Raw genomic sequence first — 17,581 nt, forward strand, 5'->3', positions numbered from 1 at the left:
CGGCTTGTTCCTGTTTACCATTAAATTTTAGAGCTCGCCTATATACCAAAATTTCCTATATATGAAGCTTCTGAAGGATGGTCCCCCCCTCTCTCTCCTCAGTTTTCTAGGCATTCCAAGATCGAGGCTGGATCGAAGCCCTTGATTCATGTGGCCCACATGGACATATATAGCTACTCACAAACATTGCCTGCCAGTACAGTGGTCACAATTAATGCGATTCTGGAATGATTCATGTGGTACCCAAACTTGATTCCCATGTCATGGAATGAGTGAGTTCCAACCCCGCGAGGGGAACATGAACAATAGAGGTAGCAAATGAGGATCAGAATAGTAAAAAAAAACCTAGGGATCTTGGCAGCTGGCATCAGAAATTGATATCACCCCTTCGGGGGCACATGTGTTGCAGAAACAATACCAAGAGGAAGAAAGAGATGTGGGGCATGGACTGGATAGTCGCCGTGCAAAAGGGAGACGTTATAATCATTGTAGATTGACAGCATGCGGGCACATTGAGTCTTCTACAAATGGCACACACGATGGAGTCACAAGGTGTTCGGGGGAAGTATATAGTGCCTCCTCGGTAACTGCGTTTTCGCAGTTTCTCCGGCCATCAAGTGGCGGCGCATTGTTCCTGCCATTGGCGATGAAGAAGAGGCAGGGACCAGGGAACGATGATAGTTACACATCGTCAGGCGTAATGTAAGTAATATGTCCCACATAAGTAGTGGTGATCACTGATATTGCATGTTAAGCGATAGATGAGTCCAGATTAAGTGTCAACGGTACCAGTTGGGTCGTGTTTGCCCCGACGCAGCGCACAAGTACAAATAAACCATAACAAAAATCCCCGTTTGTACTTTCTCTCTCCAGTATCCTCCTGAGAGCATATAGATCGGGGATATGGTGCAGATAGTAGATTTCTACAAAACGTTCAGAGGAATTTGCGTGTAACTTCCTACAATTGAAGATATGGGCAAATTATACACATTTCCTCGACCACAACACAGCCATTTTTGACTTTCTCAAAAATTCCTCTGAACAATTTTTATTTTAGGTCAATCTGATTAATGTTTACTAATGATGTTTCTCTTTATTTGTTGTGTGTGGTGAGAAAGTACATGAGACATTTTTGGTACACTTTTCTGCTCCATGTGATTACATAAGCGGAACACGGAACCAACCTACGTTGCCCACCCCCAGTTTGTACGTGGCAGTGCGACTAACCTGACTAATCACATCTGAGTTGGTCACTAAACCTAATAACGCCCCATAGTGGAATGGACAATAGTCATGTGCTCGACATGGGAAATGTCTCGAAAATGAGGGAAATTGATTCAAGACCAACTAGAGATAGATCATATATTATTACCATAAATAATCATATTTAAATGGTCAATGCGCGGAGACGGTCTAAGTTACAAGTAATCTGAAATCTGAACCACTGTTGTGGGCAGCAACAGCATAATGCCTATGTGGGCACCGTTCATCGCAATGCTGGCAGAGCACAGCAGCAGGCAGGAAAGCATCGATTTTGATTTTGAGAGAACCATGCGACGTGAATATCAACCCAGAAAAAAATTAGGTGAAATTAGACACACATTACCAATCTTGAGAATCGTCCTGGAGGGCAAGTATGAGTTGATGGCAAGATAACATTGTAACCGCGCGTGTGCGGTGAAGCAGTGAAGGGGTGTAGAAAGTAATGAAACAAAAATAATGGGAGGCGCTGCCACCGCAGAATGCTGGAGCATTGTGAATGAGTAAAACATGCAGCACACAAAGCAAAAGGGTAAAGATATGAACACACAGATATGCGTACCAGCGTGTTGTCACGGCTTATTTGTCCAACGTGGATTGAAGGTGTTCTCACTAGTAAGATGAGTTGGCATTCAGGTATTCTTTCTGCTCGAGCTCCCGCTTCAAAGTGTAGATGGACTCAACTTCTATGACTTTGCAACATTAGCATAGATGATCCGTTGGAAATAACTGAACCGCTTGAGTCACTTCTGAATTTGAACCACTGTCATGAGTGGCAAAGGGGTTCATCAACACTCTCGCGCTCGATTCCACCGGTGGCAGGACAGTTCTTTCCCTTTTAACAGACTTCATGGCCACCATGGCCGGTTTAGGCTTAATGACAGTGTTCCAAAGTTGGCAGAGCACAGTGAGCGGGAAGGAATTGATCTTGATTTCAATTGTCCACGTATATACAACAGTGCCCAACTGCATTCTAAGTCAAAAGTGATGTTGTATGAGAAAACTTAGAAAGAGCAATTTGTTGAGCCGGCTGACCTGAATACCCTGACAACACACTATCGCTACCCTTCCGGCTCAGACTTGATGGTAGAGCGTGTATGGGGATGCCCTTCGCTCTTTGGTACTCTTTGGCCAGGTCCGTCCAGGTTGGGCCTCGTGGCTGTCCACGACTTTGACGTACTCCCCGATTACCTTTGCTGTGCTAGTGAATAGCGGTGTTGAGGTGATGGCCTTGGCCCATTTGGGGTTGCTGTGGGTTGTTTGGGTTGTGAGGATTTGCAGTGTGCACTCAAGATTCTTCATGAAGCCCTGTATTTCTTCTTCCTTGTTGGCTGTCTGGATTTGGGATAAATAAAGTCAGCAAATTTTCACAGTAAATTGACTATCATACTTCGTCGGTGTCTGATCCATAATCTACAACATCAGCCTCCGATGATGGAATGTCTGATATTGATATTTTAAGCTACATGTTAACGAAAGAAACACAATCAGTCTCTCATATTTGGGAAAAATATATCCCTACCTTCTTGTTAAGAGGATTCCCGCGTTCAGGAGATGGCAAGCGCTGGCGCTTGGTTGGCATCTCAGTCACAGGTATGAGAGAAGAGTCACGGGTCACATGAAATCTCCATGTGCCTCTCGATAACTGGCCCTGTTTATCCATCCAAATGTCATCACCATCTGAAATAGAGCCTCCACCATCAGTTGCTGACTCGGTGTGGAGATGTGCAAGTCTGTAGATCGGCATGGTGCAACGTCGCGAGAGAGTTTCAAAGAAGTTAGATGGGAGCGGGCCTGTTGCTTGAACAGCCTGAACTAAGTGCTTGCAGAAATGTTGCGCTTGTAGTTGTTGGGCCCCACATCTACACACCCATCTCGCGACGTCCGTCCCATAGTCCATGCCACCAGACTGCCGAGCTGCAAGAGTAAGCCACGATTTTTTTGCTTGGGTTTGGAATGTCGTTAATGGCAGTGCTCGGCCAAGGTACTGCTCACCATCCAGGTCAATCGATTTTTCGATTATCGCTGGAATTACACTCACAATCATTGTATAGATTGTCTGGTCAAGCCGGGGTCGGTGCATGAATCCAAGGTGCATATATTTGAGATATTGCCAATGTTTCTCTGCTGTCATTGTTGTTTGAAGGCGGGAGAGAAGAGAGGGGGAACTGGACCGTGCCCAGAGTTTCCACATTGCGGGTGTGTACCATGATGTCCACATATAGCCCCAAACATTGGCTAACCCTCGCTTTCTGCAGAAGGTGTACATCTCACGTACGCATGCTTTGCGAATCTGGGAAGCATCCTGGTGAGTGCCATTTCGAGTAGGAAAGAATGGGTGCCGACAGAAATGTCGTGCTAGGATGGAGAGAAGTTGTTTACGATGGGCAGCAGGGCAAAACTCGTAGTCAGGGTTGGTGGACCGTTTCTCATTTGTGTCAAATGCCCAGTCGGGCGCATCCTCTTCATCTGCTGCCTCAGTCTCCAGCTCATCAGGATTCACGTTAGCTATGGACTGAGGTAAGTATCATTAATTTATATCGGTTATGTTGCTGACCTGCGTTGAAAGGTTGCTTACTTATTTGGGGACGGTAACGTTCCGTTCCCCCGTTCGCCTCAGGCCTCAGTTAGTCCATCTAAATATATGCTTAAATGTGCTCTATATTCAACAGGGTAGAGGTAAAAGGCTACCGGGCCTTTACAACTACTCCAAGGTATATATATGTAATTTACATATCTCGGCGCAAATAAATAAAGAAATAATAGCATCACTATAATGGGAATTATAGCGATGCAACATAATGATATCACTATAATCGGAATTATAGTGAAGTAAGGTTAATCCCTTACATCCTCCTCCCTTGCGATATTGAATCGCAGACAGGGTAAAAGCATATGAAAGGGAAAGCAAGCATATTAAGGAAATATAACACTCTACATACGAAGAATGTATGCAAGCGGGGGTACACTCATTGCAGGAGGCTATAATAGTAGTTTGTAGGCAAAGCCCACTTAGAGTTTCTCCTGGAACATATGCACCCAGATCTCGATGACAGTGTTGTCAACGATGAAGTAGCAAGTGTCAATATGACAAGCTAGAGTAAAGGAACAGAATCAACAACAGCATTGTTGTTGATGAGAAAGGGCATGCCACCTCAATTGGTCTGCTGCGGGGTTGAGCAAGAGATGAAGCAGTCAACCTGAAGGTTGATATTCCAGTGACGGAAGTAACTCACCAAAGGTCAATGCCCTGGTGATGGAAGTAACTCACCAAAGGTCAATGCCCCGGTGATGGCCAGTGATTCCACACCCGAAGGTTGATACTCCGGTGACACAAATAACTCACCGAAGGTCAATACCCCGGTGATGGCCAGTGATTCCAAAGGTCACTGAGGCCACTCCTCCCTAGAGTGTTGTCTGGGAGTAAAATAATAGTTTGATATGGGTCAGCGCGATGCTGACCCACAAAGATAACCACTAAAGAGTGGCACGGGTTTGTTTCTCCTCCCTAGACAGTTGTCTGGGGGAGTAGTTGAAAATTCAACCTAGGAATCTAGGTTAAAAAAATAAGAAAAAATTTCCGCCACACTTGAATGTGGGCCGGAGTTCTGAGCAGTGATCTTCTCCTCCCTAGATAGTCATCTAGGGGAGTAGAGAGGTCATTCTGTCCATATGAGTGACAGAATGGAAGCGCAGCCCATGAACTGGGCAGGACTGAGCATGTCTGATCATTCAGACACGGGTTTTTTGTTGGGGGCGGCTTGTCCGTCGGTGGGACAGCTTGTTCACTATGAAGTGAACAATAGAGAGAATCCCTTTCCTTAGAAAGGGCCAGCCTTCCAGATGGGAAGGCAATAAGGAAATGAGTGCGGTGCAGAGAGGCACCGCGCATTTTGATGACCTGGCACTCAACAGCGCCAGGAAAACACAGACCTTCCCTTGGAGGTGGAGTGTCTGTTGGCAAGACAGATCGTTCACTATGCAGTGAACGACAGAAGAGAACCCTTTTCCAGATGGAAAAGCAACAGAGAAATGAGCACGGTACAAAGAAGCACCGCGCATTTTGGGGACCCGGCACCCACTAATGCCGGGAACACACAGACATTCCCAGAAGTGGAGTGTCTGTGGGCAGAACATATTGTTCACTATGCAGTGAACGATAGATGAGAACCCTTTCCTTAGAAAGGGTTGGTCTCCCTTCCGCGGAAGGGGTGGAGAATAATGAATCACCAAAATCGCGATGTGGAACAGCATCGCGCATCTTGGTGACCTGGCACTTAACAGCGCCAGGAAAGCATCCCTCTTGGCCTGCAGAGGGCCAAGGAGGCGGTTCGGATTCGACTTCCTGCAGAGTGGAGGGAGTAGGTGCTGCTGGGTTGTCAAACCCAGGAATTTCCGAAGCGCTGGGCAGCTCTATGAGCTGGCACTTGGCAGCAGCTGAAGCGCTGCCGATTCCATCTATAACCACGATAGATGAGAACCCTTTCCTTAGGAAGGGTTGGTCTCCTTTCCGCGGAAGGGGTAGGGAATTATGAACCACCAGGTCCGTGGTCCGGAGCATCCTGGTGACCTGGCACTCAAAAGTGCCAGGAAAAACGCTCCTCTTGGCGTGAAGAGGGCCTCTGAGGCCCCTCGAATCCATCCTCCCTCAGATCAGGATGAGTAGGGGGTTGGGAGTGTGTAAGGAGTATCTGGGTTGTCAAACCCAGGAATTGCCGAAGCGCTGGGCAGCTCTATGAGCTGGCACTTGGCAGCAGCTGAAGCGCTGCCGATCCCATCTAAAACAGATGGTAAACAAGTCGCTTGGGCCCTCACAATGTCGCTAGATTGACGCCCGGCCCCCACTGGGGCAAGAGAGTCAATGAGACTTCCACACAGTGAAGCGCTGGGTGGCTCGGTGCGGTCACACTCTACAGCATTAGAGGAATGGTTATTCCGTCCCAAACTGGGCGGAAGGGAAGTCTCAGTATGCTTTTCTAGTGTGCAAGTGAGTGGGGAGGGAAGTCGGGCCTGAGTGGCCACGGGTGGGTCAACTCGCGTTTTTGTCCGTGGTTCTAACTTTGTTGACGCGTCCATATAGTACTTGTGTGCTCTTAAAGTAGGGAGAGCGGGCCCGTGATGGTGAACGCGAGGGTGGCAGTAGGACAGACACCAAGTGAGATTGAGATGCTGCAACAGGTTCAGCATCTCCTGAGATGGTACAACGTGTATGAGATGCGTTGCTGGGCCCTCACGGGCCCAGATCACCACTTCCAGATGGAGTGGTGTTGACTCCCACCATGGGACTGGAGGGAGGGCCAGCTGTGCAGGTGCGAGTCCGGAACTTCCTGGTTGTGAGCATCAGGAAGTGAGATCAAAGGTTCCGGTGTGAACCTTGATTGAATGTGCGCGTCGTCAGGGACAACGATGCATGGGTTGCCAAATGGGGTTCTGGCACCGGTGTTGTGGTAGCTTCCCAGATCCTGAGATTGGGAGGGGTTGCCTCTACTCTGAGGCACAGCCTAGGTGAGCGTGCATCTAGGAACGGCGCACGCGCGATTTGCGCGTGAGAACTAGGCGCAAATGCGCGTTGTCGGGCTAGACAACGCGTGTGGGACACAGCAGGGTTCCGTCACCAGTCACGGTGCCGAGATTGTAAAAGGAAACTAGCTTAAAAAAGTGAAAGGTTGCTTACTTATTTGGGGACGGTAACGTTCTGTTCCCCCGTTCGCCTCAGGCCTCAGTTAGTCCGTCTAAATATAAGCTTAAATGTGCTCTATATTCAACAGGGTAGAGGTAAAAGGCTACCAGGCCTTTACAACTACTCTGAGGTATATATATGTAATTTACATATCTCGGCGCAAATAAATAAAGAAATAATAGCATCACTATAATGGGAATTATAGCGATGCAACATAATGATATCACTATAATCGGAATTATAGTGAAGTAAGGTTAATCCCTTACATGCGTGCATCTCATTGAGAGCCTTTGTTACCAAGTTCCGGACATCACCGGGTGAGGATATACCACCCTTGCCATCGCCGTTACCATCATCAACATCATCATTGTTGTCGGCCTCACTGTCAGAAACTCCTTCCACATCCCCTTCGCATATGGTGCCATCAAGTGGTTTTGTTGGTAACAGTGCTCCGATGCCGATGGACTGGCCTCGGAGTTTAAAGGAAATACGAGGTATGAATGAGCGGACAATTTTTATGTCGGCTTCATGCCTCTGACAATATTCCTATGTCAGCTAGCACCGGAATATGGTATTCTAGACATACAATATGTGCTGGGAGCTGATCCCGTTGGTTGAGAGGCACGAATATTGGACTTATAAATGGGAATTCAGCTACAGCCTGTGTTGGATCATATGGAGCAGGTTGACAACGAAGGATTGAGAGACGTTGTTTGACTGCCCTTAGGACATGCCAGAAGCATAGTTGATATTTTGCATCTGGGAAGACATGAGTGAAGGCATTGATTTCACTCCGGTCTTTGTCCGAGTGTCAGGGCCCGGCCTCGGACTCGGAGGCTCCCTGACCTCAGCCCCCATCTAACCTGTCCTCACACTATGCGGGGCATGAGATGTATAGTAAAAGGAAAGATAATATATACACTTGCCTATGCGGGGCATGAGATGAGAAGAAGGGTAAAGGTCTCATCTCCCCACATGGTTGCTATATAAAGGAATGGGTCACATGCCCACAACTATACAGCTCCTAGAGTTGTGTAGTGTGACCCGGAGGGAACATCCAGGTGGCAGTGCCCAGTAAGCGTGGGAACGTTCTGGGCGAGTTGCTCGCCCAGAACTGTGGCTGTGACCCGTGGGAACATTCTGGGCGAGCTGCTTGCTCAGAAAGTTCCCACGCTATCCCATGTGCGCAGATACACAACACAGAAAGGCAACAACAAGGCAACAATGAAGGAATGGAAGGAAGGGATTGGTTGGGGAGTCTGGGGCACCCTAGGGCAGGGTGCTGAACCCTGACACCGAGTGGGTGACCTTTGCTGTTATTTCCCACTTATCACGGAAGTGACATAGCCATGTTGTAAGCACGAGTTCCTTGCCACCTTTTTTTGGATTTTTAGACTTCGCTCTCATAAAACACCAGCCAAGAGGCAGCCCCGAGCCTCGCACTTCTCCCAGTAAGACAAATAATTCCCAGTTGCCAGTCACACATTTCCCTTTGGGCAAGCCAGGTTAACAGGTGGGTCCGAAAGAGTGGATATAATGTATGCTTACAGGCTGAATCCATTATCAGTTCCTTGATCCGACCTCCCCACAATTCTAGTACGGTAGGGATTGATATCCCAATATACTCATAGTCCTCATTTTTACCCAGGTCGATAACTTGTAGCTGATGATGCAGGCCATCCCAGGCACCAATTTCACTTGCTCTTCTCAGAAGAATGTTGGCGGATGTGACTGGGTCAGGGTCAAGTTTCCAGTCTTTCATTTTAAGGGAACGATGGTAGTGGTATACTGCATCCCGGCTGAATGATGCATTAGGAAATTTATTCCGAACATCTTGCCAGACCTAGCAAATATAGATGAGTGTTCTATGTATTCTCGGTACAATCGTGCACATTCCTTACATCTTTCAGCAGTTTCTCCTTATTGGTGGCAATCATTTCCAAGGCTTCCGGTGGAAGTTGTGTAGCACGATAGGGTATGTGGTCATCAGTGTGTTTCAGGTCAATTTTGGCAGTGAATGTGCTGTGAATTATTTGGAGGGTGACATGTAGATGGCTTTCACAGTTGAAAAAGGCCATGGCTCGGCGGTCTCGTTGCTTGGATACATCAGTAGTCTTCCGAGCCTTTTCCTGCATTTGCTGATCTTGGGCGCATCGGTATCGGAAGAAGAAAGCAGGAAGCTCCCCCCTGACTCCCACCCGCTGTATCATATCATGGTACCTAAAGAACACTCAGCCCCTTTGTGTTATTACCAAAATCCTCACACACCTCCATCTATAGCCAAGTATATCCTCACATTGCCTACTTATTATGTCGGCTTTTGTCCTATAGGCTTCGTTCCCTGCATCATTCTCAGGGCCCGCATCCACAATGTTTTCATTGCCTAATGAGGTGATCCGGACAAAATGAGCACCCTGAAAAAGGATTGTGTGTGAGAGATATTCCTCTTCTTTGGCGGCTTCTAGTTTGGCATAAAAGTCCTCAAGTGTAGGCAGAGTTTTGACAGTATTCAAAATTCTGTCCTGTGCTTCTGCCCGCTCCCTATGCTGTCGGGCATCAAGACATGAGGCACAGGCAGAGGATACTCCTTGACGGGTAGGTCGGAACTGGTCAAGACCTTTGGTTTTCCGGCAGCGGTGACAGAATTTTTCAGACATAAGATGTGGAGAACGAGCTGAGCTGGATTTTTGGGGTTATAGCGGCAATGTACACAATGTAAACAAGGACAATTATGGATAACATTTCAAAATACGGAGGCAAATAGAGCAAATAAACAAAAGATATTCGAGAAAAAGTCCAGTGCACGTGCAAGGACATGTGACCTATTGTCCGTTCCACTATGGGGCGTTACTAGGTTTACTGAGTTGGTCTAAGTCATGTCTGGGTATGCGTGGGGGTGTGGTAAGGTACATGTCACCCCTCTTTCTCTACGGGGGGGTTACTGGTTGGGTACTCCTGTCTCCTGTTCCCCCGCTTTGCGTCGCTCTCTGTCCGCCCTTCTTGTCTATGGCCCACGACTTCTTTATAAATTCTGCCAGTCTAAGAATGCCTTTGGGCTTCCCCATAAGGGCCGAAAACCTGCTCTGACGACCACAGCCCAGTATGTGTCTATGTTTCTTAAACTGTGGGCATACCTGGAGGATGTGCTCTCTCGTCTGGATAGCTGCTCCACTCTTTGTGTGGATACCGAACCGGTGGTAGTGTTCGCCCAGGCGCACGTGGCCGGTGCGGAACTGGACCAGCCTACTGAAGGTTTTCCGGTCCAGCGATTTGAACCTGGTGGTGGGTTTAGTCGATGGGGGATCTGGTTTGCTGTGTGAAATCCTGATCGGATCGGGATGGGCATGCTTGCCCAACGTTCCTTCCACTCTTCTTCCATGTCCTGCTTATGCAAGCTTTCTACATAGGATAATGAGTGATAGCGGGGTCTGTCCGGGCTGAGGCGAGCTCCCTCTTTGGCCAGCTCGTCTGCGCGCTCGTTACCCTTGATGCCGCAGTGGCCTGGGCACCAACTTATCGCGATCTTGAAGTCGTCTTCGCCGTCCAGGAGCTTGCACACTATCTTCCTAAAGATCCGGGTGTGTTCCTGGGCTTTTCCGAGTTTCCCTTGGAAGATGCGACCGATTGCACTTGTATTGTCTGAGGAGAATACTATGTTTGACAGCTTGTGGGTGCTTGGGTTGTTTTCGATGAAGCGACATGTCTCTTCCGCCGCTGCCCTCAGCTCCATCATTTCTGTGTCGAAGGCTTCTACATAGCCGCCCATAGATCCATTCCTCTATCATTTACTATGATAGACCAACTTCACTGTTCTAGTGAAGTTGAATGTTGGGACGTGCCCAGACTGCTGCAGCGGAGATAGTACGGCCGCGCGATGTTACAGATTAATGATCATCGCGCAGAGAGGCGGTGTCAAGTCAGAGATGTGGGATTAATTGCGCCGCATACAGGGTATGTCGCCGAAACGGCACCATGATAATCCGACCAAGACATTACCAATTTGATGGAAAGCTCGGTTTGGCCGACAAGTGGCCTGATGTAAATTCTATCACCCGCAGATTATGCAAAATAGGAAATTATTAATAAACGTCAACAAACATAGGTTTCTTATCATACAAGGGATGTTGTATAGAGGCTGGCCACCTGCCTAGGGGTGCTGTTGTTGTGAAGAACATCTTTTAGTGCAGCGACAAACCAAAAACTGGTGCTACATATGGAACTAGCCGAGGCCACGGTATTAATCCTCATCATCACACAGGGAACTAGTACCCACATGGCTTTACTTTGGCGCTAACCGAGATTTTCATCCGATCCACTACGCGATAAGATACTATAAGGAACCTTAAGGATGGTCCCCCCCCCCCCCCTCTTTCTCCTCAGTTTTCTAGGCACTCCGCTCAAAACCGAGGTTAGAAGTCTTTGATTTATGTGGCCTACATAGCTACTCACCAACATTACCTACTGGCAGGCCACAATGCGATTCTGGAATGCCTTGGTTGCAATCACTCTACTTCCGATCGTCGCGGCTAGTTTCCACCTTGGCATTGTGACTGGTGACGACTACGACCTCGCGCCAGGATCCGGCACGACCCAACTTTGGACGGTTTTGCTCCCATCGGGACAAGGTGGGTCGAAGTCATGCAGAGATGAAAATTTCTCCTGTTTAACCAATGGTTTTCCTAACACTGGCAGATGGTTGCCGTCAGGCATTCGCCTTGAGACCCCCCCAAGTTAGGCGGGATACCGCCGGCCTCGAAGGGGTGGCCGTCCAGCTCGGCTCAATAGTAAACGTTACACTTTGCGGGCTTCTCGTTACGGTACACCCTACGCTTGACAGGTGGTCCACCTGGAACGACACCGGAAAGTGTTACCCAACTTATCCGGGTACCTCCACAGTGCATTTTGCGAGGTGTAAAAGTACCAACAGCATTATTTACTACGATATGTACTGGTGCGATTCGTACTTGTGCGGAGAGACCTAGGGACCAATGCAGAAGAAATCAGAAATCTTCATCTAGCTGCCTGACAAGGCTTGGTTGTGTTAGCCAAAAATTGTTGTAAAACACCCTTGAAATGATCAATCACTTGCATACACCAAAGCGCCTGAAATAGAAATATCGTTCTAACAAATTTGTCACATCCATGTATATGTAACATAAGTGATGGGCGCCGCCTGACGCGGCTACTCGCTGTGGATGGGTGCAAGGTTTCCGATGTGGTATTTTACGCACACATGGTAGAAGTCACCAGCAACGTCCATATCCGCAGGCTCGGTCCACCACACTGGACGCGCAATTATCTGGCTCGTTCCCCATGTGATGGAATGAGTGAGTTCCAACCCCCGCGAGGGGAACATTAACAATAGAGATAGCAAATGAGGATCAGAATAGCAAAAAAAAAACCTAGGGATCTTGGAAATTGATACCACCCCTTCGGGCATGGACTGGATAGTCGCCTTGCAAAAGGGAGACGTTATAATCATTGTAGATTGACAGCGTGCGGGCACATTGAGTCTTCTCCACAAATGGCACACATGATGGAGTCACAAGGTGTTGGGGGGAGTATATACATTGTTCCTGCCATTGGCGATGAAGAAGAGGCAGGGACCAGGGAACGATGATAGTTACACATCGTCAGGGCGTGATGTAAGTAATATGTCCCACATAAGTAGTGGTGATCACTGATATTGCAATGTTAAACGATAGTAGTTCAGTGCAATCGCCGTAGAAATGGTTCTCGAACGATACTGGCTAGGGAGCCTAATTCGAATTATATGCTAAACTCACATTACAACGATGGCAATGGAGTCCATGCAACCGACATTCATTCATTCCTGCACAATCTTTCAGAACAGAGCAGCGATTGGGGAATTGGTTGGTAATGAGGTGGAAGACGTCAAGAATTTCGGTAAAGTCGTACCGTGGCCATTCATGTTAACCTGAAGCGATTGCTCAACTTCCAAGCGGAATACAGAGAAAAAGACCGAGTCCAAAAGACATATGTAGCTTTTGAATTTGAACGGGGCTGCGCAGGGGTTGAAGAAGAGGGGGGTCGGATATTGTGCGACTGAGCAGCATACGAAGACATGGGGCGGATACAGATTGAGGGAAGAGGAACCGTAAGCGGGAAATACGAAGTCATAGCCTAGGCTGGAGTCTTGCCTACTTGGTGGTACTGGTCACCAAAACTCGCTCGATCGCGAGTTTTGTAAAACGCCTACCATTCGTATCCTGGCCTGGAGTCGTCGATCGATAGCACGGGAAATTTAAACCAGTGAGTGAGTTGTGCTAGACCGGCAGCCTAGTACGATGTTCGTGCACGACGAGCTCTCTAACATTAGTCAGTGGCGAACTTCCCCTACCTGTGTAACCACTTGCACAAGAGCGATCGGGGACGTCGGGTTTTCATCCTTCTTTCCGATAGCCGTGGTTGAGTATGATCCCAAGATTTAACGTGCCTCACCAAAGGACCTCATGCTACCTTGAGCGCGGTTAATGCAAGTACTGAGTTTAGGACCACCAAAGTGATCTAGGTAACCCCATTTCACTGACGTTGGACGTTGTGATGGACCTCATCCGCGAGATGGGGGCTATCATGATGCTGGTGCAGATCCGCTGTAAGTAATTGAGAGCTAGAATCCCCTGAGCGTGCATGACTTCCGCATGGTTATGTTTATTCCACTTTTCTTTTTTTTGGATCTTATGCTTGGCACGGTAAGTATAATTAGTCCGTACACTGCATCTCCGCAACTGGCCGTAAGCGGGAAAAACGCCGAGGGGGGAATTAAACTGCGCGAGCATGGATGGATGGATGATCTCTGCTCACATGGTCTGAAACCATATGGATATGGAGGTGGCTTCATTGCACGCATGGAATGGAATGGATACTTAGTTAATATGTATGTAACGGGCCCCCCCCCCACATGGCACAGCATCAGGTGATTGCACATTAATGGATTTGCCAAGGGGAAGGTCGAAGGAGGACTTCGGCACCCGCGTGATGGTAATCTTCTACATATATCTCCACAACCACGGAAATGCGGCACCGCGCCAAGACTTGTGCATATGGTCAAAGTGGAGACCGGATATATCCGGAGTCGTCGACTGCGACTGGCAGCCATTTTTGAGGGGATTCCGATCTCCGCGGGAATCCTTGTTTGCAGGCGGATCAACAGCCTCTATCGAGATTGGTGGATACAAAGATAGATCTGAGATTGAAAGCTAAACACCATATGCTATAAGGTTCTGTCCCCCCGGCCCCGGCGATTATGTACATATCAGCAGGAGAGCGCTCAAGTCCTCCCGGCGGCGTGGGTAATACATAATAGGAGTGAGAAGAACCACCATGCCATCGAGAATCTCGCACCAAGTACTCCTGTCACCCATGCTCTACAAGATCCGAACGATAGCAGCTCAATAGCAAAAGTCAAAAGAGGTCTTGGATAACTTCCATGGCGGGGAGGATGGTGAAGTAGATTCTTCTCACTGGGAAACGCCGGATAATCATGACAACAGCATCGCGCGGGTTCGCGAGTGTGTGATATACCTTGGCTCTGGCGGATTCGTAATCATGATCGACCATGAATAGAGAGAAACTACATTATAGCATGCCCACGATTTCATTGACGCCCAGGAAAACAACTGCACATCATTGGGCGCTTTTAACGAGAACGTCAAAAGCCTTCAAAGAACGAAGTCAAAAAAGCATCCCGGACCGTACTTGTCCGATTTCGGTATCTTCCGTCAACTCAGTATCAACCACAAACACCCAAATCGGAACTCCCCGCGCCGCGCTCTCTTCGATGGGTGTAATATGTTCAACATCATCAAATCACGGTGGAGACCACTCTGCCATAGGTGGTCCCTCTCAACGTTATCCTGATGGTACTCCCGTAAAGTCTGGGAAAAAACCATCACGGCAATCATCATCCGCACCTCCACGGCGGCTGAGTGCGCAGCAGACGCAGACACTCGCGTCGTCTAAACCGAAGACGACGACGACGACGAATGCTACTCAACAACCCACCACCCCTTCACGTATGCAGTCTGTGCGTATCGCGAGTCCGAACCAGTCAACTCCGACTCCTCAGAGAAGCGCATCAGCCAGGCAGCAACCCTCAGCCCCAGCCCCACCGCCACACACTCAACAACCCACTCCCACTCCTACTCCCGCACGTACGCAGACCGTACGTCTTCCAAATCTAAACCAATCAACTCCTCCACAAAGAAGCACATCGACGAGGCAGCACGCTCACACTAGTCAGACTGTGGCTGCATCAACTCCACAACCGTCAAAGCCCACACCTCCACTCCCGCCACCACAACAATCATCACTACTAGGTCGGAAGCTATCTACAGCCGTGACGGCGCTCGGCGGAGGTGGTGGTGGTGGAGGTAGTGGTTCACCACAAAAGCAACAAGATCCTCGGAAGGCCGCCGCTGAAGCAGCAGAAGCACGAGCCAAAGCGGTAAGCAATCACTATATCACTACATTAACATACCATATTACCCGTATATTCGACTTCTACCCGACCCAGCCAGTCTTATACACACACATATATATATACATTTACATTTTGGTTTGTTTATTTTACAATATAGAATGAACAACGAGGCGTCACTGTGTCGAACCCAAAGAGTGGTCAACTAGCCGCCAAACTAGCCGCTCAAAATAAATCAAAGTTGATACCTTCACCTACCAAAGAACCCGAACAATTAGTGGTGAGTAGTCAATGAATTTTCTTCCCCTTTGACAGAATATATTGCTATTACCAAACGAATTTTAATATGGTTCTCTTCCCCCCCCCTTTTTCCTTCTATTCTAGTGGGACTAGTAGTCGTCGAATTTATCTTGACCTCCCCCTGCCACCCCCTCACCCTTTTGCGCGCGTTAATCAAGATTGTATAAAAATCCAGTGTTCCAACCCATGTAATTTTTTGTAATTTCCATTCATCCATAACAATTTATAGAATGCCATTTCCCCCCCCTGCCATTTCCACTCATGCATCGCCTACATACCCCCTCCGAAAATACAAAAACGATATGTACATGTACCATCATGCAGCTCTATCTATATTATTAGTATATACGCCAAGCCCTGGAATTTACGAACAAACAAACAATATTCGAAGGTCCCTAGGACACTAGGTGCTGGTATCAGGTATGTAACACTAGTCCCTGAACGCAAACAACTGAAACAGGGTGGTAAATATATATTTATATATTTATATATCGGGCTGCTGTTTTTACCCTCATCGAAGGATATATATATGTATCACAACATCTCCGGATTCACCCTTTGACATAACGCCACAAAAAGTTTAATATTGACATTATTGGAAAGACTTTGCGCGGGAGCTGGACGTGGTGGGGGCCCGTTCGTTCGTTCGGAATAAACAAGCAGACATTATGACTCGCAATTTAGCGAAGACTTGGGGGATATGGAGCTTGGGACAGACAGAGAGAGAGACAGAGATGTTTTACTCGGGGAAAGAAACAAGTCCAAAAGAAAAGGAAGAAACGGACTGTGATGTTATTAAGGATAGTACTTAGTAGCCAATGTCTATCATATTGGGGGGGGGAGAGAATAGTGCTGTGAACAAGAGTAATAAGCTGATCGTCCCCAAGGTCCGTATCTTGATCGTAGCTCCAATGGGCATGTTCAGCAAGTTCAGCAATACAGGAAAAGAAATAAGTTGTGAAGGAACACAGAGAGACAGAGAGAGAATAGTACAAGAAAAGTGAGAAATATGTTGTCCATCACGGTTCACCTCAATATATCACCTATCACGATATTTGGGGGATTCCTCCTTCCTGTTTCTTTGACGTCTTCCACTAACACTCGTCTCCCCTCCTCCTGTCGTTGCAGAATCCAACTCAATATCCAAGCCCATTCCTAACCCTCTAGCCTGGAGCGCCTCCATAGCAACTCTCGCAGCGCTGTCCGCACCCGCCCTTCTTGCTCGCACGCGTGACTTGCGTACGGTACCAAAAGCCTGAGCTTTGATCACAGCGAGCGTATTCGACATCGGAGGTAAGGAAGGATCTTTGGAAGCAGCCGCTGCAGCCGCAGCCGCAGCCGCAGCGATGCCCGATGACGACGTAGGGAAATTTGCACGCCCAGAAGACAAGCCAGGTACAGGATACTGCGACTCTGCCTGCTCGTAGTCCATTTCGAGATCTTCTGATGATTCAGTCCCATAAGCGTCAGGTGAGGCAGCGCTGACAGGGAACGAGTGTCTCCGAGCGGATTTGACTCTGCTCAACTGAGATGGAGCAAAAGCGCTCGGCTGTTGTGATGTGGATTGGTCTGGGAAGCCGTGTCCGAGGTCCCCACCTACTGAATACCCAGAGGAGGCGGAGGATCCTGGCCTATTATCAAAGCGCTCGAAATCATATGGATTAGCGCTCGTTGTCTTTTCATCGATAAACGCTTGAGGTTCCGTAGGCATTTCTTGCAAGTCTGCCGTACTAGAATACGCTCGGCGATGCTTTTGCGAACCTTTGGATATCTTACGATTGATGGTAGAATAATTGGATGCTTTGACAGTGTCTGAACGGCCTAGTTCTGTCTCCGTTTGCTGATTGCGGCTGTTATTCTGCGCAAAGGTGGAATCCGAGTAGAAGGCCGTGTCCCAGGGG

The 17,581-nt window shown here is 48.2% G+C and overlaps 3 protein-coding genes across 3 annotated transcripts; 2 read left to right on the forward strand and 1 right to left on the reverse strand.

The window, feature by feature from the left end:
• Positions 1-8,484: 8,484 nt before the first annotated feature.
• On the reverse strand, positions 8,485-9,597 carry EI90DRAFT_3287000 (uncharacterized protein; the record flags this gene model as incomplete). Its single annotated transcript, XM_039067036.1, has 4 exons — positions 8,485-8,533; positions 8,566-8,783; positions 8,842-9,160; positions 9,209-9,597. 4 exons carry the CDS (start codon positions 9,595-9,597, stop codon positions 8,485-8,487), a joined length of 975 nt encoding a protein of 324 aa, XP_038919834.1.
• Positions 9,598-11,044: 1,447 nt separating this feature from the next.
• On the forward strand, positions 11,045-12,033 carry EI90DRAFT_3042700 (uncharacterized protein). Its single transcript, XM_039059205.1, has 3 exons — positions 11,045-11,348; positions 11,409-11,565; positions 11,633-12,033. Exons 2-3 carry the CDS (start codon positions 11,415-11,417, stop codon positions 11,920-11,922), a joined length of 441 nt encoding a protein of 146 aa, XP_038919835.1. The 5' UTR covers positions 11,045-11,348; positions 11,409-11,414; the 3' UTR covers positions 11,923-12,033.
• Positions 12,034-14,741: 2,708 nt separating this feature from the next.
• EI90DRAFT_3118807 (uncharacterized protein) lies at positions 14,742-15,675 on the forward strand (the record flags this gene model as incomplete). The annotated part of the gene is made up of 2 exons (XM_039063141.1): positions 14,742-15,407; positions 15,541-15,675. The coding sequence occupies 2 exons, from the start codon at positions 14,742-14,744 to the stop codon at positions 15,673-15,675; spliced, it is 801 nt and encodes a 266-aa protein (XP_038919836.1).
• Positions 15,676-17,581: the final 1,906 nt, after the last annotated feature.

The sequence above is a fragment of the Cantharellus anzutake genome (assembly GCF_015039405.1).
Source record: "Cantharellus anzutake strain C23 chromosome Unknown EI90scaffold_9, whole genome shotgun sequence".
NCBI classification, from domain to species: domain Eukaryota; kingdom Fungi; phylum Basidiomycota; class Agaricomycetes; order Cantharellales; family Hydnaceae; genus Cantharellus; species Cantharellus anzutake.